General features: G+C 47.9%; 1 protein-coding gene across 2 annotated transcripts; it reads right to left on the reverse strand.

The window, feature by feature from the left end:
* On the reverse strand, positions 1-26,005 carry LOC122388078 (telomerase reverse transcriptase-like). Of its 2 annotated transcripts, XM_043378860.1 has the most exons (3): positions 24,162-26,005; positions 23,270-23,716; positions 1-511 (listed from the first exon to the last, which is right to left on the reverse strand). In XM_043378860.1, the coding sequence occupies exons 1-3, from the start codon at positions 25,815-25,817 to the stop codon at positions 497-499; spliced, it is 2,118 nt and encodes a 705-aa protein (XP_043234795.1). In that variant the 5' UTR covers positions 25,818-26,005; the 3' UTR covers positions 1-496. The 2 variants fall into 2 exon arrangements, with proteins under 2 accessions (XP_043234795.1, XP_043234794.1); XM_043378859.1 differs by lacking the exon at positions 1-511 and having other exon boundaries at positions 23,005-23,716; positions 24,162-26,003.
* Positions 26,006-26,304: the final 299 nt, after the last annotated feature.

The following is a 26,304-nucleotide window of genomic DNA, read 5'->3' on the forward strand; positions in this document are numbered from 1 at the left end:
CGTCAAAACTGGCAACAGTGAAAGCTGTCCAGTAAATCTTAAGTTCTATGTTGTCTAATTGTATCGTGTGCACTTTAATTTACTAACATTGTAACAAAAACATGCCAAAGGCTTTCCACAGGCCTACCAGCAGCACACGCGACCCCTCTCCATCCACTTCACCTAGCCCTGCACGCCGCCATGAGTGCCAGCTGGTGACTGAAGGTCGTGCCATGCCACGCTGGTCTCCGGCAGAGCCGTGACTGTGACGAATCAACAGCGCCAGGTACCCCACTGCCTGCGCTCCATGTCCGAAACGTATGCGGGCGTCTGAGAACACGGCTGGACTGTTTCGTCTACGACACACGCCTCCCACCACGGCGGGTTTTTGGCACCTGCCCGGTCCAGCGTCGGAGGGCCGTAGTCTGGTCAGATTCAGGCCAGTAGGTCAGGTTAGATCAGCCAATGGTCATACCACTAGCCAGCATTGTTCCTGAGATCGCCAACAGTATCTTCATCAGAAGAATATCGCCTGGAACGGACGGACATCGCAGCATTAGAATTGCGCCGCAGCTCTTCTACTTTATCAGTGGCTGGCCAAACAACGGTCAATGGCCACAGTCCAGCGTTGTTCCAATGCCACAGTCTTTGTGTTGTCATCAATGGGTGCAGGCGAGCTGGTCAGCGAGTATTGAGTAGCCACCCAGACGTCCCAGACGGTCGGGTCCCGGTGCACGTGGACTGGGTATGACCGGTGTCCGCAGACCGGTGCCTCAGGTGTCCGTGTCCGTGTTGGCCGTGGTAAGGTGTCCGTGTTGGCCGTGGTAAGGTGTCCGTGTTGGCCGTGGTAAGGTGTCCGTGTTGGCCGTGGTCAGGTGTCAGTGTTGGCCGTGGTCAGGTGTCAGTGTTGGCCGTGGTAAGGTGTCAGTGTTGGCCGTGGTAAGGTGTCAGTGTTGGCCGTGGTAAGGTGTCAGTGTTGGCCGTGGTCAGGTGTCAGTGTCGGTCAGGTCAGGTCTGTCTGCTGATAAAGTTATGGTGCTCATTCCCATTACCTTGGTGGCGATACACGCTGCTCACGCTATCAGCGGCGATATTTTTTCCACCATTGAATTGTTTGGGAAAGCTATTGAGCCATTGTGCCATTTACCAGGTAATGTGAAAATAGACGAAGCTGACCTATCACGCATCTGTCTCATTTTTACCTAAGGCCAATTCTACCAACAGTAAAATCGACGGTAAAAAATGCGGTAGCTTTAAGGTCCTGAAGCCGTCTACAAGTTACGCCAGCTACAGAAACGCCGACCGAGAAATATTCGCCGGCCCCTAACTGATCTTTATTTATACAGAATCTTTTTTTTTTCGTTGCCGATGAAACTTATTGGGAAGACTAATGGGTGGTTTAAAAGCAGCCTCAGCAGACGATTTTCTGTCTGTAAAACTACCTCTTACCTCATAAATGTTTGAAGCGTCTCATGCAGCCTATGATTTTGACAGCATGATTTGTACTTTGAAAATATCCTTATCGCCGCTTTCCGCTGGTCGCTACTGATCAATAGATACCCCCTGTCCTCAGATCAGGTCTCCGACGTCTGAATTAGATAGGGACATACCAGCGTCCAGCGACCGAGCGCCGGTTGGCACCCCCTCTCCGCTGATCCCTCCACCCCTTCCGTCCGTGACATCTGGGTGACATCTGTCGTCCCGAGTCCGGAGGACCCTCGGTGTCGTCTGTCGTATCCAGGCGGCCGTCAACGACTGGAAATTTCCATCAGCGGAGGTGACGGTCAATAGCGATACGTTACCGGTCCACGAGCCTGTGGCCCCGGGGCGTCTGTACCCTGTGCCGGACCCAGGTGTTCGATGAATTGAATGGCCTGCGTGAGCAGCTGCCCGGCTGTGTAGACGACCCACATTCGGCCAGTGCACGTGCGATGGCATAAGGCTGTTCGATAACATATCCGTCACTGAATAAGAAGCTCAGGCCAAGCCTGACAAGAATTAAAGGTAGTGTGCCACCTTTGAAAGATTTCCCATTTTATTTTTCCTAGGATAAGAAGCTTCTGTTTTTACCTAATATCGCAAAAAAAATCAAAAATGGGCCTGGAATAGTGCCTTTTTCGCCTAAAAGTTTATCGGTTTTTAGATATGTATAACAACTGTAGTGGGCTCACCTGCAAACAGGCGTCGGGCAACAATTGCGAATGCGGCGCACTTGTGACAATAAGCAAAGGTCATTATAGTGTTACGACCATACGACGTACGGGAATGAATTATCAGCTGTCTAATCGTAGACAACACAATGTCGAGCCTTAAACTGTAAGCCCGTATTGGTATTGTTTCTTTTATTTGGCTGTCGAACATTATTTATGGTTTGAAATATGATTTTATGTAAAATAATTGATATGAAAAAGCCGTCTTATAAGTTATGACCCCATTTCACCACACGCAAGTGGCAGAAATGACAATGATCAGCTGACGCATTTTTCTTGGCCGAAGTCAGAGCGCGCGGCCCGACGCACCACGCGTATTTGGAAATTCCGACCTCGACGAGCATCAGAAGCCACCTAACAGGCGTGTTCGAAACCGCAGGAGATGATGATGAACGGGTTTCTCGAAACTTGATTGGATGAGCATATCGGTAATAGCGATTTCAGTGTGTGCATTTATTGTTCATAGTGGTGTGAAATGTGGTTGGGGTACGACCGACAACCCGTCGGGGCGAATTTCGCACTGGGGTACTCAAAATTTGAAGAATTTAAGACGTTTCCATGAGTTTTGAAGGTATGGATAAGTTCTAAAAATCCGGTTCTCCTTATCTGGGCCATTAACTCCATACGGTCCAAGAAAGCTGGCACATTAATGGTCCTCAAATATAGTAAATGATCTTGCGATGGCTAGTCAGCTCATAAACGGTCGCGGAGAAAGGAGGCACTTCTGATAACTCGGAGACGGAGACACTCATATAAAACTGCGATAACCGTCCTTACATCTGCGTGCACCTCCTGGCCATTTGCCTACATCAATTTTACATTATCTTTTGTACTCTGTTTGGTTTAAATTATTTTAAGTTATGAAAAATATTATGGCGCCACTTCACGCCAAGTTTGTTTGGAAAGCTGGAGAAAACTTCTCAATTCCGTTCAACGCTTCATTATCATGACAATCCCCGGAAACACTGTCATTAACAAAAATAAAAAAGTTGTTTTTTCAAAAATGTCAAAAGTCATCTTGATAAGCAAGCAAATGTGAAAATTTAACACTAAATGATTTTAGGATTGAACCATATCAACAAACCATTTTTTTTAGAGAATATGTCACAGAGTTTTAACTTGTCAACGCTCTAGATAAACGTCTATTAAATGTAATCATTTCTGCGAATTAAATAAGCACTAATTGACTCTAATCGACTGGAACATTCCTGCGAGTGGAGAGATGCCAATGAAAATGAAGTTTGCTTATGCAAGCTGTTATCGCAGTCAATCTATGGAAATATTTCCGAGGTAGTGGATGAGGCATGACCCATCCTAGTCTTGCAGTGAGCGGCATTTGCCAATTTTGACGCAACTCTGCCAGTGCATGCCAGACGCCAACTCGGCTCTACGTTCTCGAGCATACAAGAATGTTTCGAAAGCTAGTTTTGCCCCCGTTGTCGGCATTCCGCCAGTGTTCTGGGAATATGCCAATCAGTCGATTCGGCCTATCCGGCCAGTGATCGCCTCCCGTTATGAGTGGGAGCGACTGGAAGGTGCAGGGATATGGCTGGCACCAGTCCAGGCCGCAGTGTTCACTGCTCAGCACCCACGGTCAAGCAGCAGGCAGCTGATGTATAACGAAGTTATTTACAGACGATCATCATTTAATTGATGCAATGAGAAAACGAAGAGATTACAAACCTCGCTATATCAGGATACGAATGCATATAGGTAATCGTACACTGTAAATGTAGAATGCTAAGACGACTGAGGAGCATGAGAAAAACAATGACCACGACGAAGTGGAATATCGTCTGCCAACGATAACATGCCCTAGTGCAGTGCAGGTTGTGCAACAGCTATTTGCGTGCGACTGAGGCAACAGGTGGGGAATTTTACGCCGTTCGCTTGGACCGATAACAATGTTCCAGATGTAACTAGTTAACGTCTCGTCTTTCTAAACATCTTTTTGCCAGTATGCGTATGACTCAGTGCATAAGAAGGTCCCATCTCCTCTTCCAGTTTTGCATTACGGCAGATAAAAAAGGACGAGAACTGAAACTCGACTCTAACTGGTCTTGGCTAACCAATGTTACCAAGGAAACTAAAAGTGTTAGCCACAAAAAAAACTTGGTAGTTACGTTAACTGCTCCACCTTGATATAAAGGCGCAAGTCAATCGTTTGGCACAGTGCATCGCTAGCGGTGCACTGTGTATACCTACTACTTATTGTATACCTATTATTAACTATCAAGACATACCTACGGAGGCTTCAGAGTCGTCCAGCACAATGCTATTGCAATTATAAAATGGCAATGGCATATCAGGATAGGTAATTGTTTTGGGTGTGTGCTTCTATCACCACTTTATGCATACAAGTTAACTACAAATTGGACAATGGACAGCCGAAGGCCAGTAGGTACCTACGGTCACTTTGTAAGACGCATTTTTATGCATTTTTTGTATGCATGCATTTCTGCAGCATGTTGCGCCGCGGGGACATTCTCTAAAATAATTGTTTGTTTTTGTTTCTGATTGTTATGTCAATGTCTAGTAGTAATTTTGGCCAATGTCTAGTTTAGCCACCACGGGATAATGAAACGAGACTTAAAAGAGGATAAGGGGAGACGTTGCCGACCGAGTTGACCACCGGCTAATGCGCCACAGGCACAGCGGCGGCTCAGTCCATCCCGTGTGACAGCCTAACCCCAAGCCGGACCAAACAGTCAGCCGCACAAACGGTCACCACGGAGGGTCACCGGCGGTGACACCTAGAGGGTCACCACCGGTGGCGCCTAGAGGGTCACCGGCGGTGGCAATGGAGGGCCACCGGTGGGGGCAGCTCAAATACCGCGTCGGCGGGGGCAGCTCAAACACCGGTGAGGGCAACTCCAACACAGGTGAGGGCAACTCTGACACAGGTCAGGGCAGATCCAACACTAGTGCAGACTGCAGCTCCAACGCCGGTGACAGCAGCTACAACGCCGTTGGGGGCAGCTCTACGGACCACGTCTAAAGGCCTGTGCTATCACGAAGACGCGCATTTTATCACCAAGTTGCCTGCAGTTGGTACCTATTGTTACAGCTTAGAATGCAATGCGTCGTACGGTGAGTCAATAGACAATGCGACACAAGCAATGCCCATGACCGTGACATTTGCTGTCTAACCCGTCTCGGTCGATAGTCGCTGGTATAGGTTAGGTGCTCATCGAATGGAAGTCGGCAGTCGGTTCCCAACAGCTAAGCGCCACCTAGGCACCGGGTAGGAACATTTTGGTCGTACCGTCCGCCGCATCACGTTCTATCAGCAAGGAAGAAGGTGCATGGCATATGCATTGCGTAATGCACGGTCATTGGGTACCCATAGGCGCTGGAAGCATGGTTGATGTGAGTGCAGCTGAACGTATGATAATCAGCCAGTGGCTACAGATATCTGCGCCTTGCCTTTCCTTGTTTCTGTAACGTATTCGTCATCCGGGTACCTAGCTCTATAAATTGACGCCCTACCTACCTTCCACATCATCAAAAACATGTTATTGGCAGCAATGCAAAAACTGATTTAATGGTACCTGAATGTTACAGCTGCAGACAAATCCGAGCAGTCATTGTTGTTTGATGAATGCAGATTTTACATGATGCCTAATTCCTTTCTATTTCCACATATTTTCTTTGCATTTATTTCTAACACGGCAAGCACAACCATCTATGATCTAGCATACCACAAAGTAGACTCACCGGTTTGTATTCCGTCCCTTGCTCGCTGGGCAGTGGCTGCGGCGGCAGCAGCGGCCGCGGCGTTGGCACCAGTCCCGCCAGCCCCGGCGGCCGGGGCCGCTCCCGGCGCCGCCGCAGCTGCAGCTGCAGCAGCTGGTGCCGCAGCTGCTGGTCGTGCTGCAGCAGGTGCTGGTCGTGCTGGTGCCTGAGCTGGAGCTGCTGGCCGCCGGAGCCGGTGACGCGGTCGGCGTGGCCGAGGACGCATCTTCCGTGTGGACTGCGGCCTCTTCTGGAGCATGTTCTGCAGCTTACCCATCGCCGTCCTCAGGGAATTCTTCAGCGAGTTTGTCGGCGGGGCGGTGTATGGTGTGGGCCTGGGAACGTGGTAGTAGTAGACAAAGCCCTGGTGCTGCTGCTGCTGCTGCTGCTGCTGCTGCTGCTGCTGCTGCTGCTGTTGTTGTTGTTGTTGTTGCTGTTGCTTCAGCTGCTGCTGCTGTTGTTGCCGTTGTTGCTGCTGCTGTTTCTGACGTTGCATGAAGACGGCCGGCGGGGCGTAGTGTCCCGGTGGCAGCGGAGGGGCGCGATACTCCGGACCCGGAGTCGGTTTTGGGGTGGCGTGGAACTCCATTGCGGCGGGGGGAGGCGGTTTATCGGCGCTGCAGGCCGCCGGCAGCAGCACCAGCACCAGCGCCAGCAGCGGCGCCCCCGTCCGACACCGGGCGACTCGCGAGGACACCATGGCGGGCACTGCCGCGAGCCGCTGGGCGACGCTCCATTTGTGCCGTCTGACGGTGCCCGCCGGCGACCGGTCGGTCAGCCGAGGACCCTCAGTCGATTACCCGGCCACGAACTGATCCGATCGGAGCCATACCGCCGGCTCTGCTCACGGGTCAGACGGACGCTAAGCCTGTTTGGCGCCGCCGCGGCCGCTGCTGCACTTCCGTCCGCAATCGGCGACATCGGCACATACACAGCCGGACCGCACTTTCTCTGAACACAGCGGATGGAGATGAACGGAGAGAGTGAGCTTAGATGGAGAGAAATTTGGATTTGGCTAGCTTCCTATCTGATCTGACAACTGACCAGTGGGGTTTAACGTGACACTGCTTGACATTGCAATGACGTGTGCAACAGAAGCATGCTTTGCTATAATTATATATTAAAAAGAAACAAGGGAGGCGGGAAAAATAAGTTCAGGCCATAGGCGGCGGAACGGGGGAGGGGGAGGGGGCACCGGGGCACCGTGCCCCCTCCCTTGACTTTGCCATTTTTACATTAGCCCTATGGGCGTTGCATGGAAAGAATGGGATCAAAAGTCGCAGTGCCCCACTTAATTGAAGGTGTTCCGTCGCTACTGGTCAGGGCATGCGCTTATCGTCTAAACTGCCACATTTTGTAACAAATTTGAGAAATATTTATTTCCTTATAGAGGATGATTTTGGCAGCTGACAAAAACGAGCTGCCAAAGGCTTTACGATGTCTAAAATGTCATAGGATATATCATAGTGTAATAAATAACAAGTGAAGACACTTCACCAATTTATAATGCAAACTCATGTAACAACTTTTCTTCACCTGGGAGTGGGCTATGTAGCTACTCACGCTGCAGTATGACGTAATAAAACGTCATAAAACGTCACTTCCTAAATCATTGAACGCTATCCTCGGCCTACATCATCGTCTTCCATGCCCCGTCATGATGGATTTTTTAATTGACTTAGACATGAAAACCCACGTTTTTTACTCCACTAAACGAAGGTATAATCCCAGTTTCTTACAGAATGCCTTGGTAGACACAAAATCAGAGGACATCGATGTGCCACAGCCCGATGAAAGTCCTTCTCGATCTAAGTGCGCCCCAACATGTTCAACATCGTATCAGCATTCACTCTATTCCGTAACGTTACTCTCGAGAACCCATTGTTTTTATTGCATGTATGGTCGCTTACTGAATGCAATGTGACAGAACCGGTATGAAAATATTCAAAAACAGAGGACATCATTAGACCACCGGCTCCTAAAAGTGTAGGGTATTTTGACAACGTCTCTAAAACATAACCCATTTTGATCGGTCCTTTGATTGACATGGACTCGAGAACCCATGTTTTTTATTGCATTTAATGAAAGAAAATAATCATATTTTCTTATAAAATGCGTGAAAATATTTAAAATCAGAGGACATCGATGTAACATAGCCCGATGAAAGTCCTTTTCGATCTAAGTGCGCCCCAACATGTTGAACATCGTATCAGCATTCACTCTATTCCGTAACGTTACTCTCGAGAACCCACTGTTTTTATTGCATGTATGGTCGCTTACTGAATGCAATGTGACAGAACCAGTATGAAAATATTCAAAAACAGAGGACATCATAAGACCACCGGCTCCTAAAAGTGTAGGGTATTTTGACGACGTCCCTAAAACATTACCCATTTTGATCGGTCCTTTGATTGACATGGACTCCAGAACCCATGTTTTTTTTATTGCATTTAATGAAAGAAAATAATCATATTTTCTTATAAAATGCGTGAAAATATTTAAAATCAGAGGACATCGATGTGCCACAGCCCGATGAAAGTCCTTCTCGATCTAAGTGCGCCCCAACATGTTGAACATCGTATCAGCATTCACTCTATTCCGTCACGTTACTCTCGAGAACCCACTGTTTTTATTGCATGTATGGTCGCTTACTGAATGCAATGTGATAGAACCGGTATGAAAATATTCAAAAACAGAGGACATCATAAGACCACCGGCTCCTAAAAGTGTAGGGTATTTTGACAACGTCTCTAAAACATAACCCATTTTGATCGGTCCTTTGATTGACATGGACTCGAGAACCCATGTTTTTTATTGCATTTAATGAAAGAAAATAATCATATTTTCTTATAAAATGCGTGAAAATATTTAAAATCAGAGGACATCGATGTAACATAGCCCGATGAAAGTCCTTCTCGATCTAAGTGCGCCCCAACATGTTGAACATCGTATCAGCATTCACTCTATTCCGTAACGTTACTCTCGAGAACCCACTGTTTTTATTGCATGTATGGTCGCTTACTGAATGCAATGTGACAGAACCAGTATGAAAATATTCAAAAACAGAGGACATCATAAGACCACCGGCTCCTAAAAGTGTAGGGTATTTTGACGACGTCCCTAAAACATTACCCATTTTGATCGGTCCTTTGATTGACATGGACTCCAGAACCCATGTTTTTTATTGCATTTAATGAAAGAAAATAATCATATTTTCTTATAAAATGCGTGAAAATATTTAAAATCAGAGGACATCGATGTGCCACAGCCCGATGAAAGTCCTTCTCGATCTAAGTGCGCCCCAACATGTTGAACATCGTATCAGCATTCACTCTATTCCGTAACGTTACTCTCGAGAACCCACTGTTTTTATTGCATGAATGGTCGCTTACTGAATGCAATGTGACAGAACCGGTATGAAAATATTCAAAAACAGAGGACATCATAAGACCACCGGCTCCTAAAAGGGTAGGGTATTTTGACAACGTCTCTAAAACACTACCCATTTTGATCGGTCCTTTGATTGACATGGACTCGAGAACCCATGTTTTTTATTGCATTTAATGAAAGAAAGTAATCATATTTTCTTAAAAAATGCGTGAAAATATTTAAAATCAGAGGACATCGATGTGCCACAGCCCGATGAAAGTCCTTCTCGATCTAAGTGCGCCCCAACATGTTGAACATCGTATCAGCATTCACTCTATTCCGTAACGTTACTCTCGAGAACCCACTGTTTTTATTGCATGTATGGTCGCTTACTGAATGCAATGTGACAGAACCGGTATGAAAATGTTCAAAAACAGAGGACATCATAAGACCACCGGCTCCTAAAAGTGTAGGGTATTTTGACAACGTCCCTAAAACATTACCCATTTTGATCGGACCTTTGACTGACATGGACTTGAGAACCCATGCTTTTTATTGCATTTAATGAAAGAAAATAATCGTATTTTCTTATAAAATGCGTGGAAATATTTAAAAACAGAGGAAATCGATGTGCCATAGCCCGATGAAAGTCCTACTCGATCTAAGTGCGCTCAAACATGTTGAACATCGTATCAGCATTCACTCTATTCTGTAACGTTACGCTCGAGAACCCACTGTTTTTATTGCATGTATGGTCGCTTACTGAATGCAATGTGACAGAACCGGTATGAAAATATTCAAAAATAGAGGACACCGTAACAGTACCGGTCCCTAAATGTGTAGAGTATTTAAACAAAGTTTGTAGGTATTATACGAGTCATTTTGATCGGTCTTTTCCTTCACTTTGACTTGAGAACCTATGCTTTTTATTGCGCGAAATGAATGAGATTCATCAAATGTTCATTGTTCCTATTGAATGCATTATAATATGCAAAATCAGGGGACATCGATGCGTTTCAGCCTGATGAAATGCCCAGTTGATGAATAGCTGTTTGGCCCATTTTAACACTGCGTCGGCATTTACACAACTTCCGAACGATATGCCTGATAAGAGAGCATGAATTCTTAGGTATTGCGAGCTATGTATGCATTGGTGCCTGTCCAGTGTTCATACGCTATACCCATTGTGGCATAAAGAAGACATTCTTAGCTTATAAAGATATGTAGTAAAAATAGGTTTTTGGTCTTCTCATTACGAGTATGTTTAAGTGGTATTACATTTCAAGTTGCGTGTAGAGGGATTTATTTTCAGTTTTTGTCGTAAATAAAAGCGAATTAGCTGTTAAAACCAACACTTATATAACTACAAGCTTGGATAGTAGTTTCTTGGATTAAAAGTTTTCACTACAGGGATGAAACTTTTGCACTACAATGACGAAAACGTCATCAATCGTCATCAGATATCGTTAATTTTCTGAAAGAGCACTTCCGGCAGAAGAAAACGCATTACACAAAATAATCGAAGTGTCTTCACTTGTTATTTATTACACTATGGATATATTTAATGCATCTGGCCTTTACGAATTACGATATCAATAACCTTGCAAGAGCTGAGAGAAGTGAAACTACCTAACCTAGGTATTAATTGATGCATATAGGTAGTGTCAAAAGGTCATGCTGCATATCAGTCGATCCGTATAGTCGACCGTGCATAAGGTGTTTTCATCGCGCTAGCATGTCTATCATAGTGATTTATCAACAATTATTGTCAAGAAAAAACTGCTGGAGATCTTGCATGACCTGAGATGACCTCAGAGGCATAGGAAAGCGAGGGGTCCGGGTGCAATTTTCTGATTCAGTGTGTCATGTTTATCTGCATGTAACCCGATGTTCGAGAGTGTTTAGAATGACGTTCGTCCAAACGAAGCGCCTTTTACAGTTTCCTCCCATTGACTTATACCGACCTACCGACCTGTCTAATGGAGAGGACTCACAATTAACCTGGCCTTAAGTCAACGATATCAAAACTCCAAGATATACGTTGTACACATATACTTTATACTCTTATTACTTAGCAGCCGCCGAAAGTTTCAAAGCCATCGTCCAGTAGGTATGCAATATGCAGATGCATTTGCATGCTAATTTAATGGCAAGCCCAAGACGGTCATATCCAGCCCGTTTCGTCAAGGGTGGTTACCTCGCAGGTAGATGTCTGTGCAAGTTAACCAGCGCCCCACTGGGGAGGGGGGGGGGGGCTATCCATAGCCCCCTCCCGTTTTTCTGCAATAACTTCTAAACCGCGTGACGTATCGACGCCAAACTGTCAGTACCTTCGATTGCATCAATTTGACACCTTGTGTCAAAATATGAACTTCGTAGCTATCATAGGTCGGCCGGAAATGACGTCAAAGTGACGCCATGTTCGGCCGATTTCGAGCCAAAACATTGAACCACGGCAATCACTCCCAAGAGCTCAGTTTTAAGCTAGAACCAATTTCTTTGCATGAGAGGACTCAGAATAGACTGCACTATCAGACTGCTATCTCGGATGTTCTAAATTTTGAAAATTTCGAAAAGTATATATAAAAATTTCAAATCTATATTTTTGTCTTTTTCAAAAAGTTTTTGACTTTTAGAAAAACCCGGTATATATGTGATAGAACACATGCTCATGACTTACTCTAGCAAGTTTTAGCCAGATGTCTTCACAAATGGCCAAGTTATACGCATATAGCAAAAATTTCACGATAACAAATTTTTCAAATCAATTTTCAGTACGTATTTGACATCGTACGCCAATACAAATAGCACCATCGTGTTCCTGAGCTCACACTGCATCCGAATACACTTTTTTGTTAAACAATTTTAGCGTCAAAATTTGACCTTTTAACCTGAAAGTGACCTGACCTAAGCTACATTCTACTCAAAATGACCTCGAATGACATAAACGACATCGAATTCGAAATCTATGGCCTAAATGGACCATAAAACATGTGTCACGTGACCGATGCATGACATACAATTTCCGTGACCTGTGATGACCTGACTCCATTAGCGTCGCCACGGGGGGGGGGGCAAGCGGGGCAGCTTGCCCCCCCCAACCTCGGACGGGGCACCCCATGAGATCGATGCAGATCCGATGAGATTTTCGAGTCGGGAAAAAATGGGGGTACCTTTCTGAGAATGCCTGTGAGGTCAGACTCGGTTGGATCGTGCAGTTCACACAAGAGTCAGAGTCGCAGTCGCTAAAATCTTCAAGACTCCGACTCCAGACTCGGAAATGTCAATGCTGTGATTCATTCCATGTTCCTAGTTGGTTCTATGTATATTACATTTTATAGCTGATTTTCATAAGTTTTGGAGCCTGCTGACATAATTTTCGTTCAAAGCGTGACACAAAAACTTCGGGGCCTTTCTCAACTCTCGCCAAATGTCTGTGACAGGCTCAAGTACCGTTCAAGTGCCGCAGGGCTCATGAGCTTGCTTTTCACACAAGCTCCTAAGGAGCTCCACTGAGCTCTAAGAAGCTTTCAGAGGGCCCAGACCGGCCTCTGAGAGTCCCACTGGTATCCATGTTTTCTGAGGGCCCATAACAGGGATCTTTGAGGGATCGTTACAGGGATCTTTGAGGACCTTATACATTATGTAGTCCTCTGAAGGGCCACACGAATCTTTGAGGATGCCTTCGAAAATTTCTGAGAACCTTAATTGGCCTCGGATAGTTCAGCCGAACTCTTGAGGCGACAGACTTTGGTAACCCCAAGCCGGCATCTGAGGGATCACAACTCACGTGCACCTCTGAGGGCCGCAACACATGTTTCTTATGTCCCTACGTAGGGTCCTTAGGGATTCGACACAGACCCCGACGGTTCACACTGTTATCCGAGGGCTCCAGGCTTACCCTGGGCCCAGTCTCTTAGCGCCCGCCGACTACACTGGCTTCTGAGGGCCCCACCTTGGGCTCGGAAAGCCCTAAAGCACCACATACACGTAAATATTTGGGATGACCCACGCCGATCTCAGGTATCCTAACTGCAGGCTTCTGAGAGTCCACACTGACCATGAGTGGCCTGAAATGGCCTGGAAGTCCCAAGCCTTTCTCTAAGGGATCCCTTGCCGCTATGCCGTGCTTAACTTTTGGTTAGGTTAGGTGCAAAAAAGACCGCAGGCCAATCGGTCCAGCGGTTGCTGAGATATAAGCCTCTCAAAAGCGTTACAGACCGGGCCGGGCCGGGCCGCTCATACTGAGATTTTTCCGTTATATTGAAAAGACTTCGCTTCGCTCGCTGCGCTCGCTCGCTCGTAACAAAAGTTGATTTTGCCCCCCCCCCCAACCGAAAATCTCTGGCGACGCCTATGCCTGACTCTGAACTGAAAATCAAAGTAAAAGTTTGGTACCCTTAGGGTATCTACAGCATCTGCTCTCGAGTGTGTAAACCAAAAATGAGCCCGATGTGACTTGTAAGACGGCGGCCAGAGCCCAAAATGTGAAAAGCCAATTATCGATAATTTTTACTTTGACCTGACCTGTGACGTCATCGGTGACCTCGAGATCAATGAAATTAGAAATCAGGTTCCGCTCGACAGTTTTTCCGGGGGTATCAGATGCCGTTTGAATTTTGACGATTGGCCCAGTAGTTTCGGAGTTAGGAGGGGGGAGCTATGAATAGCCTCCCCCCAGTAGGGCGCGATATACGCAGACCCCAGTGGCCAGTGCACAGTGTGGCCGAACACCAGTTTAGCGCGAATTTAATCCCAGCGCCGCTCGGATCCACTGAAAACGGTTCCCTGGTTCCAAAACTGACATTCACCCCTCGCCGGACCCATTTGATTTTCAAAATACGCGCCGGCCGAAAGGGGGGGGGGCGTATACGACCCCCGTCGCTGTTTCGCCCCTGCTGGAGCTAGAGCCTCGCGGAAAAAGACGAGCCTGTGCGCCGTTACGAGACACATCGACTGGTATCCGATTTTAAGGTCTCAGGTTAACCTGTGACCTCTGAGGTCAGGTCAAGTGCCCCAAGGTACGGATTCGTTTTTTATTAATAACTTCGCGAAAAAATGCCGCACAGCCGCAATTTTGGCATCATTGTGTTCGCCTTGCTCAGATGCGTCGAATGGTGTACTTTTTCTTCGGCTAAAGTAAACTTAAGGTGTTGACCTCGGGTCAAGGTCAGGTCAGAGCCCCCCAGATCACGAAGTTGGTCGAAGGAGGTCATGTAGCATATCATTCGATTCAGCGGGTCTTCCGGAGTCCATTGGTGGATTTCCCGACTCGCTAGCTCAATTTGATCGGGAGTTATTGACGAAAAAACTCTAATTACCCTAGTGACGCCATAAATGACGTCACGTAAGGCCAACAATGCAAAAGTGAAGCATCGTACCTTGCAAGAAGTGCATGAAATAACGATTTCGTGTGCTTGACATTGTTTATTAGGCTGGAGCCTGTCCGGCCGCGCCACCCCCGACCTTGGTCAGGTCACGCCGGACGGCCGACTAGACATGTTCAAAGCTGAATTGACGGCAAATAGGCAAAAACTGGCAGCGGAAACTTACTCGCTTATGTTCAGAAAGGTGCGGAGAGTTCAGCCATGCCCTATTCGTCATATCCATTTTTATCCATTTTGACATTTTTCAACTTCTTTATGCAATACTATCGCGAGAACGATACACATGCAGGGCTCCTGTTCTAACTCATTAAACTCAAAAACCATTCATTGAAAAGCTACCATGATAGTAGAAACAGCTTCATCATGAATTGTGTTATCCGGTGATATGCTATTTTCTCATATATCTTCTCGAAACTTCCGTAAAATTTACATTCAAAACTGGACATATTTATCAGTATCATAGCCCGATTTCAGGAACCGGAGCGTTGGTCTACTTTCGGCAGGGATATACGTCCTCAAATGGTAAAGTGGCTTAAAAATAAGGTTCTATCCGATAACTTCAGACAATTTCCTACCCATTGATAGGTATAAATAACAGTTTATCGTAAGTCGGGTTTTTGATTAAATTCGCGCTAATCTGGTATTCGGCAAGACCGTGCAGTGGGGCGCGGGTCAATTGTGATTTGGTAATTGGATTAATGTCAACTTCCCACTAAAAATGCTCAACGACTGATCGCAACATTCTAGCCATCAACTTCAAAATCACTGGAAACTATGGCACAATTATTGAAAACTATGGCACATTAATGAATAAATGGCATGTTCGATGGGGCAGAATTACCTGTTACAAAGCAATCCGTTGTGCTCTGGCGCCGTCTTAACAGCCAATTGTGGCTGTTGGTAGCCAGAGATCCGTTCCGACCGATGTCCTGAGCCCGAGATGAAGAGGGACGCGCTGAGCAGGCCAACAGGGCCATTTAGCGTTCTTCTGAGGCCTCGGATGAGCTCCCATTTATGTACAGTAGCTGACGATACTCTGACAATCAGGTAGATACACGATTGTGGTGTAGATAAGTAGCTTTTCTATGTAGATCAGACATAGCCAATGACCACGTGTTTAGAAACGTGCGAGGCGTTCCTTAGTACAGTGTTTGTTACGGTTTCTATGGGGACGATTGCTGTCCATCTATATAGTCTCCCGCCTTCGAGCCGACTCGGAGACAAATGGCTGGGGCGGCCGAGACCGGACCGCCGCGCCATGTACGTCTTTGTGAAGACGGCCGTGGGCTGCCTGCTGACGGCCAACTATGCCGTGCCGCTGTACACGGTGGTGAGTAACCGACACCTCTGGGACGAGCCGATGGCCGTGCTGGCCGGCAACCTGTCCGCCACCGTGCTGCTGTTCGGCATGACGCTGACGCTGATCGGCGCACACGACATCGTGCAGCTGCAGGTAAACTACGTCTGCGAGACGCTGCAGTACAGCAGCTTCGGCCTCGCCGTCTCCTTCAAGATGTCCGAGGTGTGCGTGGCCGTGGACCAGTTCGTGGCGGTCACCCGGCCGCTGCACCACTACGCCCTGATGACGCGCGCCCGGCCGTGGCTGCTGGCCGCCATCTGGCTGCCCTGGGCCGCCAACGTTCTGTTCGGCGTCTTCGGCATGAGCTTTCAGCTGGAGCGGTTCGCCGAGACGGCGCTGGGCAGCGGCAACGTCTCGCTGGCGTTCCCCGAGTGCCGCTGGGAGCGCGCGCTGGCCACCGTCTACACGCTGGTGGCCGAGGCGCAGCTGGTCACGCTGGCGCTGACCTACACGGGCCTGTTTGTCTACACGGCCGTGGTGGGCCACCGCACCAGCCGGCAGCTGCGGCGCGAGCGGCGCCGCTTCCTGCCGAGCGACCAGCAGTTGCTGGACAACTACCGGGCGTTCCGGCGCGTGCTGGCCGTGCTGTCGCTGGTGCTGCTGCTGGACGTGGCCGAGCCGGTGGTGCGCGTCATCAGCCGCTGGTGGCCGATGCCCCAGGCAGCCGGCCTGCTGCACCAGCTGCGCCTGTTCGGCGCCATCTTCGAGGGCTGGGCGTACGGCCTCCTCAACGCCAAGCTGCGCGCCGCCTACCGGGCGACGCTCTGCTGCTGCCCGAGCCGCCAGGTCACCCAGCACGTGCCGTCACCGGACGCCAGCGTTCACCGACGGGAAGCGTGGACCATCAGCGCCCCTGCTCCGCCCGAGCAGCCCCAGGACGGTCTCACCGAGCCATGCGCCAATCCAGTCTCTGGGATAAATTAGAGGCTGTCCGAGGAGAAAAACACGACGGAGATGGGCGATGAAGACATGCGTTAGCATACCTGGGTCCAGTAAAACGCAGTACAGTTCACTGCTCGTCAATAACTTCACTTTGATTTGCCTGAGACTTGACAGACTTATCTGATGTAAAGATCCTCTTTGGAAATGGCCCGTCGCTTCGCCAAAAGGGTTAGCACCTGTGTCAAAAAGGCATCGCCAAATCGGGCGATAGGATTGCTCAGACAGCCATAGCCACAAGCCAGCATGTCTTCTCTTATAAGCCGGTATGTAACTACCTGTCTTCAGACAAACGCCATATATTATGAAGAGAAAGAGCTGAGCTCGGAGGTCCTGTCAGATCGACACGTCACCTAGCACAGCCACTAACTATGAGCACAGCCATAGCTCGAGTCTTGCCGTGTAACCGCGCGAGCGGCAGGAGGTGCCGAAAGTTCCCTCAGTTGGCAGCACAGTTGGGCGGCAACGCCCTTCCAGCGGCCCGCCGCGCTCCTCGATATCCGAGGTCCAGAAGACTGATTACTTTATGTCCCAAGTTTTGTGGCTGTTGCACTGTGTGTGTGTATTTGTTTATATCCGCGCACCGACGGGGGTCCGTGTCAACTTCGCACCGACGGGGGAGGGGGAGCGGATACCTGTCCCCGTGATGTCTCGAGAACGAAGCCAGCTAGCGATGTATAATACACACGATACACACGTCAGGTCATACTTGCCGTTTGTATTTGTAAGCAAATACAGCGTCTAGAACAGGGGTCGGCTAATGGTGGGGCATGCCCCCTTTGGGGGTAATGGAGCCCTTTCGGTGGGGGTAATGAGGGATTCTGAGAAACCTATCTTTTTAGAATTTGTGGCTCCATTGATGAAACCATCGTGACTGTTGCATCCCAAGATTAGCCCAGGTCAAAGGCAAAGCACACATTGATTAGATACCAATTTTCACGTAGCTGCTCGCCTCACCATCTCACCGCGGCTCCGTACAGTCGTACAAAAGCACCTGCAATTTTTAACCGTCGCCCGTCTGTTGGCGTTTCCTCAGCCGCTAACGTAAGGGGGAGGAGTCGATCGGACCCCCGCGGCCTCTCGGACTCTGAGATGGAGCTGTGCATAAAAAACGAGCGTATTACCTACCCGTGACTATAGGAAATGCCCATTTTTAAGGTCCTTGGTCATTTCGTCTCATTCAGGAGGTCAAATATCGAGAAAATCGGGACCCGCTATAACTTCTTGAAGTGAGATTTTATGGCTCAAGATGATCTCCAGAAAAAGCTCATAAGCCAATGATCATTATGGGTCCAGAGGCCAGTTTTACCGACAGAAAAATAGCCGCCTGCCGGAATTTTTCGCCTTAAGACCGCTTCATATACGGAGCGTAAACGGTACAGCCCTATCCACTTACATGCTCAATCGCGCTTACGCTCCGTATGTGAAGCGGTTTTTAGGCAAAAACTCCGGCAGGCGGCTATTTTTCTGTTAGTAAAACTGGCCCTCAGGTTTTCCCGGGCAGGTAAAGAAAAAAAAATGATTGGCTCGAGGGTGCAATTTGGTCGTGATACAACGGCTTTTACGTGAGCTTTTAACGAAGAACAACCCGCCGCCCCTATATGTACGAGGGTTAAATGGGATATATTAAATGCTTTGTGGAGGAAGTGTCATGTTTTAAATTTGATGCATCGGAAATGTAGAAATACCCAAAGAGTTCCAGAAAGGTATGGAATTTCAGTAAACTTGGTTGTGTCAGCAATGGGGTCTGGTAGGTGGGGGTAATGGCCCTGCCTGGCGCCTAAAAAGGGGGCACAACCCCGAATGACCTGCCGACCACTGGTCTAGAACATATAGGTAACTTAAGCGCCTAGTTCCTATGGGCGCTGGTCTAGGACCCGGCATCCGTTTTGTTGTAAATAATGAGTGCCTGGTGCTAATTGTGCCCAAAAAGAACAACAAAATCTATTCTCGCCGACCGATATGGGGTTGGACGTTTGCCACTCCGTGATTGCTCGGAGCGCGCTGACCACAGAGCTGAAAATAACCTCCCTTGTGACCAGCATCGTAACCTGAGCGGCTTTAACCATTTGATATTGACCCGAGTTTAACCCGCGCGGGGCTGGGGTCTCCAGCCGAACGCGCGGGGCTGGGGGGGGGTAAATTTACCCCCCCCCCCTGTTATCTCCCGAACTAATGGTCCGATTTGGAAAATTCAAACGCCAATCGAAAGATCTCATCACGAACAACTAAAAACATGTACTTAATTTAAAGTTTGAGGTCAAGGTCAAGGTCAGGTCAGGGGTACAAATTGCAAGTTTCTACAGTATCGGCCTTGCACCATAGTTGCCGAAGAATGGAGTCATGGACTGAGACTGATTGCCCAAAACGTGTTCTTAGGCTACCAAGACAATATTCCTTGCATACAAAATCATTCAGAGGTTAAGGTCAAGGTCAGGTCAGGTCAGGTCAGGTCAGGTCACCAAAAACAAAATATAGAAAAGGGCATGTGCGACACATGTTTTATGGGTCATTTTATTCATAGAATTCAATAGGCACACTCAATAGGTGATATGGACCACATCTGGATGAATTTCAGGTCGAAGTCAGGTCAAGGTCAGGTCAAATTTGAGTTGGTTGTTAAGGCCTAAAAAGGTGTCTATCTGATGCAATTTTTCACGGCGAATCGAATGGTGCTACTTTTGTTTCCGTACGAGGTCTAAAACTTCCAAAAAAAATCATTTTTCAAAAAATTTGTTTGTCGTGACGTCATAAAATTTTGAATAACTTCCACATTTTTGAACCGATTGTTCTAAAAATGGGTATGTAGGTGCACATATACCACTTCTCTGACATATATTCCGTTTTTTTAATACGCGCAAAATTTTGGATTTTATAATTATTTTCCCAAAAAAGTTCGTTTTTTGAAAAAAAATTGGGCCCAAATCAAAAAATTTCAAAAAACCGAGATAGCCATTCGATAGACAAAGTAAAATCACGTATAACCTTTTTTGTTACGTCTTGATTCCTTTTAAAAATGAAGATGTTAGCGGCGTTTGAAATTTCGCCGTTTTTGAGGCGAAAATGGCTGACATAACGTCACTTAAAAGTCATTTTCTCAAAAAGTTCCGACGGATTACGCTTAAATTTTCAGAAAACGTGTGAAATTGATGTATGATAAGATACTGAAAGTTTGGCGTCGCTGGCGTAACGCGTTTAGAAGTTATTAGCGAAAAACGGGAGGGGGCAGATTCTGCCCCCCGTCCCCAGCAGGGCGCGGGTTAATTTGCATTTAATGTTCTATAACCAGCCAAAAAGTGGTAACCCGCGCCCCAATGGGTTCTGCGTATAACGCGCCCTGCTGGGGGGGGGGGGGGGCTATTCATAGCCCCCTCCTAACTCCGAAACTACTGGGCCGACCGCCAAAATTCAAACGGCATCTGATAGCCCCAGAAAAACTGTCGAGCGAAACCTAATTTCATTGACCTCGAGGTCACCGGTGACGTCACAGGTCAGGTCAAAGTAAAAACTATCGATATTTGGCTTGTTCACTTTTTGGGCTCTGGCTGCAGGCTTGCAAGTCAGATCAGGCTGATTTTTGGTTTACACACTCGTTAACAGATGCTTTAGATACCCTGAGGGTACGAAACTTGTACTTTGATTTTCAGGTCAGGGTTTGCCGTTTGGTCATCATAGGTCACGGAAATCTTATGTCATAAGTCGGTCACGTGACACATGTTTTAAGGTCCATTTAGGCCATAAATTTCGAATTCGGTGTCGCCTGTGTCATTTGAGGCCATTTTCATCTGAATATAGGTCAGGTCACTTTCAGGTAAAACATGTCAAATTTCAAAGTTGAAATTGTTCAACAAAAACATGTCTATCAGATGCAGTTTGAGCTCCGGAACACAATGGTGCTATTTATATTGGTGTACGATGTCAAATTCGTACAGAAAAATTGATTTGAAAAACTTAAAATTGTGAAATTTTTGCTATAATGCGTATAACTTGGCCATTTTTGAAGATATCTGGCTAAAACTTGCTAGAGTAAGTCACACGCATGTGTTCTATCATATATATTGTTTTTTTTTTTTCGAAAAGTCAAAAAGTTTTTGAAAAAAAGATAAAAATACAAATTTTGAATTTTAATATATATATATATATATATATATATATATATATATATATATATATATATATATATATATATATATATATATATATATATATATATATATATATATATATATATATATATATATATATATATATAAAATGCCTGTATATATATATATATATATATATATATATATATATATATATATATATATATATATATATATATATATATATATATATATATATATATATATATATATATATATATATATATATATATATATATATATATATATATATATATATAAAATGCCATGCCTGTATATATACAGGCATCGGTAAAATCCTTTTTGAAAGGACTGCATTCCCAATCCACATTCCTAGTACCGAAGTGGAATGCATTCCTACCCGCAATCCCCTTTTTTCACTTGGATTGTGATCAAATCCGCAATCCTTTTTTGCAATCCTGTTGTATTATTATGTGCACTAGTGGATCTGGGGGAGGGAGGGGGGCATAGGGCCGTGCCCCCATCCCCAAATCACCCATTTCTAGTACCTAGTCTTGCGAGTAATTCCTATCTAAGGCACAGGTATTTTATGGGAAATATTTTTTGCCTCAAACACCCCCACATTTAAACTTCTACCCAACCAGTGTTTTATATTTTTAAAACTCGCCCTCAAATACGTAATTTTGCCCTTCCTATGTAGTTCATCAGCGTATATTATTTTGAGCGTTTAAATTAAAAGCGTTTAAATTATTTCAAGTTTCGATGTAAAGCCCTTAATAGCAAAGTACATTAAGCCGATGAAGCCGATCTCATAATTTTCAATCGCAACAAACCATTTCAAAGCACTAATCAAACACAATCCGGATTGGATTGCAAAAATTGGAAGTATGATGCAATCCAATCCGCAATCAAATCCTGTTTTTAGGAATGGATTTCAAATCCAGGTGCAATCCACCAAAAAGGAATGCAATCAGGATTTTGCAATCCTGCAATCACAATCCTACCGATACCTGTATATATATATATATATATATATATATATATATATATATATATATATATATATATATATATATATATATATATATATATATATATATATATATATATATATATATACATATATATATATATATATATATATATATATATATATATAATTTATATAATTTTCGAAACTTTCAAAATTTTGAAAATTCGAGATAACAGTTTGATAGCGCAGCTCATTTTGAGTCCTCTCATGCAAAGAAATTGGATCTAGCTCAAAAACTGAGCTCTTGGGAGCGATTCCCGTGGTTCAATGTTTTGCGTCGAAATCGGCCAAACATGACGTCACTCTGACGTCATTTCCGGCCGACCTATGATAGATACGAAGTTCAAATTTTGACATAAGGTGTCAAATTGATGCAGCCTAAGGTACTGAAAGTTTAGCGGCGATACGTCAAGCGGTTTGGAAGTTATTGCAGAAAAACGAGAGGGGGCTATGAATAGACCCCCAGTGCAGTGGGGCGCGGGTTAATCATATCGACAGCTGGACTTTCTATTCGCCGATCAATGCTATGCACGATTACTTTACAAAAATGCCATGGTGTAGCAAATGATTGTCCAATGTTGTCCAAATCAGAATTCCGAGGGTTCAAGTTCTGATTGGCACCACTAGTAAAAACGTGCCGTCCCCGTGTTGTTGTGACGGACCGGATGCGTGTCTTCGTGCATTACTTCGCATCAAAATAAATCGCATTTGACGCAAAGACGACCTAACGGTGCGTCATCGCCACACCGGCATAATGCATCGAGATGCATTCCCAGTAGCCCGCGCGCGTGGGCCGCGGGATCGCAGCGCCCGGCATTCGCCATTACCACCATTATAGTGTCTGAATTCAGTTGTGTGCCTTATCCCTGATTAGGAAATATCGAGGTATATTCGAAAATATATTGGACAGGGATTAAAACACGGATTTTAGCTTGCTGCTGGGTGATCTAGTAAGATAGACCAAGAACGAACCTCGTTCCATAGCATCAGTAGCCTCGACTTGGGCCTACATCATGGCGCAGGCTAACTAGTAACTGAGCCATTAGCCCGCGTTACCCGTGTTGCTGAGCCGAGCTATGACCGACTGATCTATCCTCGCCTGTGCGTGGCGTCTATTTTGTACTGGCGGCGCTTCCGCGCGCGCGGCTGACCTGAGTGCCGATGACTGCCCTCAGCTGCTCCAGGTGAGGAGGCAGCACGCGCAGGAACATGGTCGCTCCGGCGCGGCGCACCAGCCACCGCTGTGCCCACGGCCGGTAGCCGCCCCGCCGGGCGAACTGTCGCAGAGCGGCCGTCACGCGCCGCCAGCACAGCGCCGCCGCGCGCGCCAGGAACGCCGCGTTGCGCTGGTCGCGGTCGAGTCCGAGCCGCGACAAGAGCGCCACGTAGCGGCGGCCGGTCAGCGCCAGGTGGGCGTCCAGGGAGCGCCGCAGTCGGCCCGCCGAGTTGATGCGAGGGTCCCAGTGGATTGGCGAGAGGCGCACGGTAGCCAGGTACGGCAGTCGAGCCATCAGGTAGCGGCCCGGCGAGCGCAGCTGGCGCGTGCGGAACGTGAACCGCATGTCCACACCCCGGTAAGCCGAGAAGTCCGGAGACACCTGCGGCAGAGAACCACCGTGAATAACCATCCATCTCCGGACGGAGGGCAGTGCATGGTTTGACTAAACATTGGCCAGACATATGGTTAGACGGTCCTACATAAACGAGGGACCGTCTCTGGGAAGTCCTTGCACAATGGCACATGACAGAGTCGCGACTATGTATGTTAAACGTCGCCTCAGGCTGCGAAATAATGAGCATAAAACAACCACATTAGCATTTATTACACAATAGGAATGTATGACTATAGGTTAGCACCACATACTACGATGATTACAGGATACTAATGAATACAGAAGTGTTCGTTCATAAAGGAAACGATTTGTGAATACTACAGAAATCGATAAATAATTGCAGACAGGCAAAGCCATACACATCCTTGATCAACTGCAGGACGGCACACAGTTGCAAAATCGAAGGTTTCCCTCGAGCAGCCGGTCTCACCTCTAGCTTGTCGACGCTGAAGACGGTGCCGAAGAAGGTCACCTCGGGTCCGTGCTCGCCGTGCAGGTTGGTCCTCGTTTTGGCGCCGTTGAGCCGGGCGTGCCGTCCGTCCAGTCCGGCCTGCAGCCGCTCCAGGAAGCGGAGCGCGTCCGAGCGCCGCTCGGAGATGAGCAGCAGGTCGTCCACGCAGCGGAACATCAGCAGCGCCTCCTGACTCCGCTCCGGGAAGCACCAGGGCACGGCGCGGCGCAGCACAGAGTCGTAGTAGAGGTCACACAGGTCGGCCGACAGCGGACCGCCCTGCAGCAGGCCGCGCGCCAGACGGAACCGCCGCCGGCCGTACCGCACCTCCTGCGTGTTGACCAGCGTGGTCACTTCCTCCAGCACGGCAGCCGTGGACACGGAGATCTTCAGGGCGGATCCGCCATCCCAGGCCATGTAGCCGGTGCCCCGCGAGCGGCGAGCCAGATAAACCTGTGCCGGCATCGCCGCCAGTCGTTCATGCAGCACGCGCAGCAGCAGCTCGTGCGACACGGAGCCGTAGGCATCGCGCACGTCGGCTCTGACGTACCAGAGCGGCGACGGCAGCCGGCGGCGGGCGGTGACGAAGCGCATCCAGCGGAGGTGCAGCTGGCGGCGGTCCGAGGCCGTGATGTCCCTGCCCATCTGCGGCAGCCGCAGGACGGTACGCAGCTGCGCCCAGCGGTCCTTTACCGCCACCGACCGCTGCAAACTGCACACGGGCCGCAGCGCTCCGCTCGATTTCGGAAGGAACCGCAGCCTGGCGGCCGCACGGCGCGCGGCGCCCGGCCCGACGGGCGGCAGCGGCTGCAGCGCGCCGCCGGCCGTCAGCCGCGCCACCTCGCCGTCCGTCAGCCGCTGCCAGTGGCGCAGCAGGAAGAAGCCCAGCTGCAGTCGCGGCTGAAGCAGCTCCGTCACGTAGAAGTACGCCCCGAGCACGTCCAGGACAAAACATCTGAAAGCCCAGACGGCCACTTGGTTCAGGATGGGGACGGCGGCGTCGGCCCGCTCCCCGGCCAGCCAGGCGCGACCCTGCAGGCGCAGGCCGCGGGTGATGTCTCCCACGCTGAGCAGGTCGTACCGGCCGAGCGACAGCAGGTGGCGGATGGCCGCGTCCAGCCGCCGAGGCCCGAGCAGGTCCGCGGGCAGCAGCCGGCGCAGCAGCCGCCCGAGCGCGGACGCCAGCGCGCCCGGGGGCACGCGGCCGCGGCCGCAGCGGCGCGCCAGCAGCGCCGACGGTCGGCACCGGCGCCGGCGCGCCAGCACTTCTGCCAGCAGGGCCTCCAGGCGGCGCCGGCAGCCGACAGAGCACGGCGTCAGAGACGGTGCCTGCCGCGTGTCACACAGACGGACCTCGAGAATCTGCGAGATGAACTCCTTGATGCGCTTCGTTTGCGCGTCAGCGGCCAAACCAACATACAAGGGGTGACTTGGAGGGAAAGGAGTACGTTTGACACTTGAATGGAGGATGTGGGAAAACTTGATCTCGGCGAAAGGAGTTCGTGTCGTTTGACGGCTCAAAGATCGCTCACGAACTGCGCTTTTCTTCTTGCCGCGCCTCGTCTTTTTCCTTGAGTTCCCACGGATAACTTTATCCTGCGAGTGAGACTGGAAGTTGATAGTCTCGGCCTCCATCCTCAAATAATGAAAGTTTATCAATTAGCTTCAATCCACAATCCACATGAATATTGAATCCGTGATATCATCAAGCACTCTGGAACTCTCAGGGGGTAGCTTGGGTGGCACTTTTGTTTACATGCGGCAGGTGGCGCTAATAGCACCCATAGCACCATGCTAGCACCGATCAGCTGAGATGGTCCTATTACGTCATCAAGCTATCGCCCTGTCCTGAAATGACGTATACAAAATATATTCATTTTTCCTTTCAACGAAGGTTTTTGATTGGGTTCAGATAATTGAGATTGTCTTATTATACTCAATCATAGTTTTGTGTTCTTGTTTCAAATCCAAAATATATATTTCAATAATGAAAGACAATCAAAATTTCTTTTCTGATGACGTCATTTTAGCATAAAACAAAAGTCGACGAACTGAATGATAACAAACTTGCACCTTGCTCCGCTCTCTCTGTTCAGTGCAGTTCAAGGGCTGTTCACGGACC

The sequence above is a fragment of the Amphibalanus amphitrite genome, unplaced genomic scaffold (genome assembly GCF_019059575.1).
Source record: "Amphibalanus amphitrite isolate SeventyFive unplaced genomic scaffold, NRLGWU_Aamphi_draft 000307F_arrow, whole genome shotgun sequence".
Classification (NCBI taxonomy): domain Eukaryota; kingdom Metazoa; phylum Arthropoda; class Thecostraca; order Balanomorpha; family Balanidae; genus Amphibalanus; species Amphibalanus amphitrite.

Bases quoted from the DNA above. Each gene is read 5' to 3' on its own strand.
- LOC122388078 (XM_043378859.1), bottom strand. From the start codon at position 25,817: ATGGAGGCCGAGACTATCAACTTCCAGTCTCACTCGCAGGATAAAGTT. The intron at 23,717-24,161 runs GTGAGACCGGCT...TCTCTGCCGCAG, and splicing joins TCAGCGTCGACAAGCTAGAG to GTGTCTCCGGACTTCTCGGC.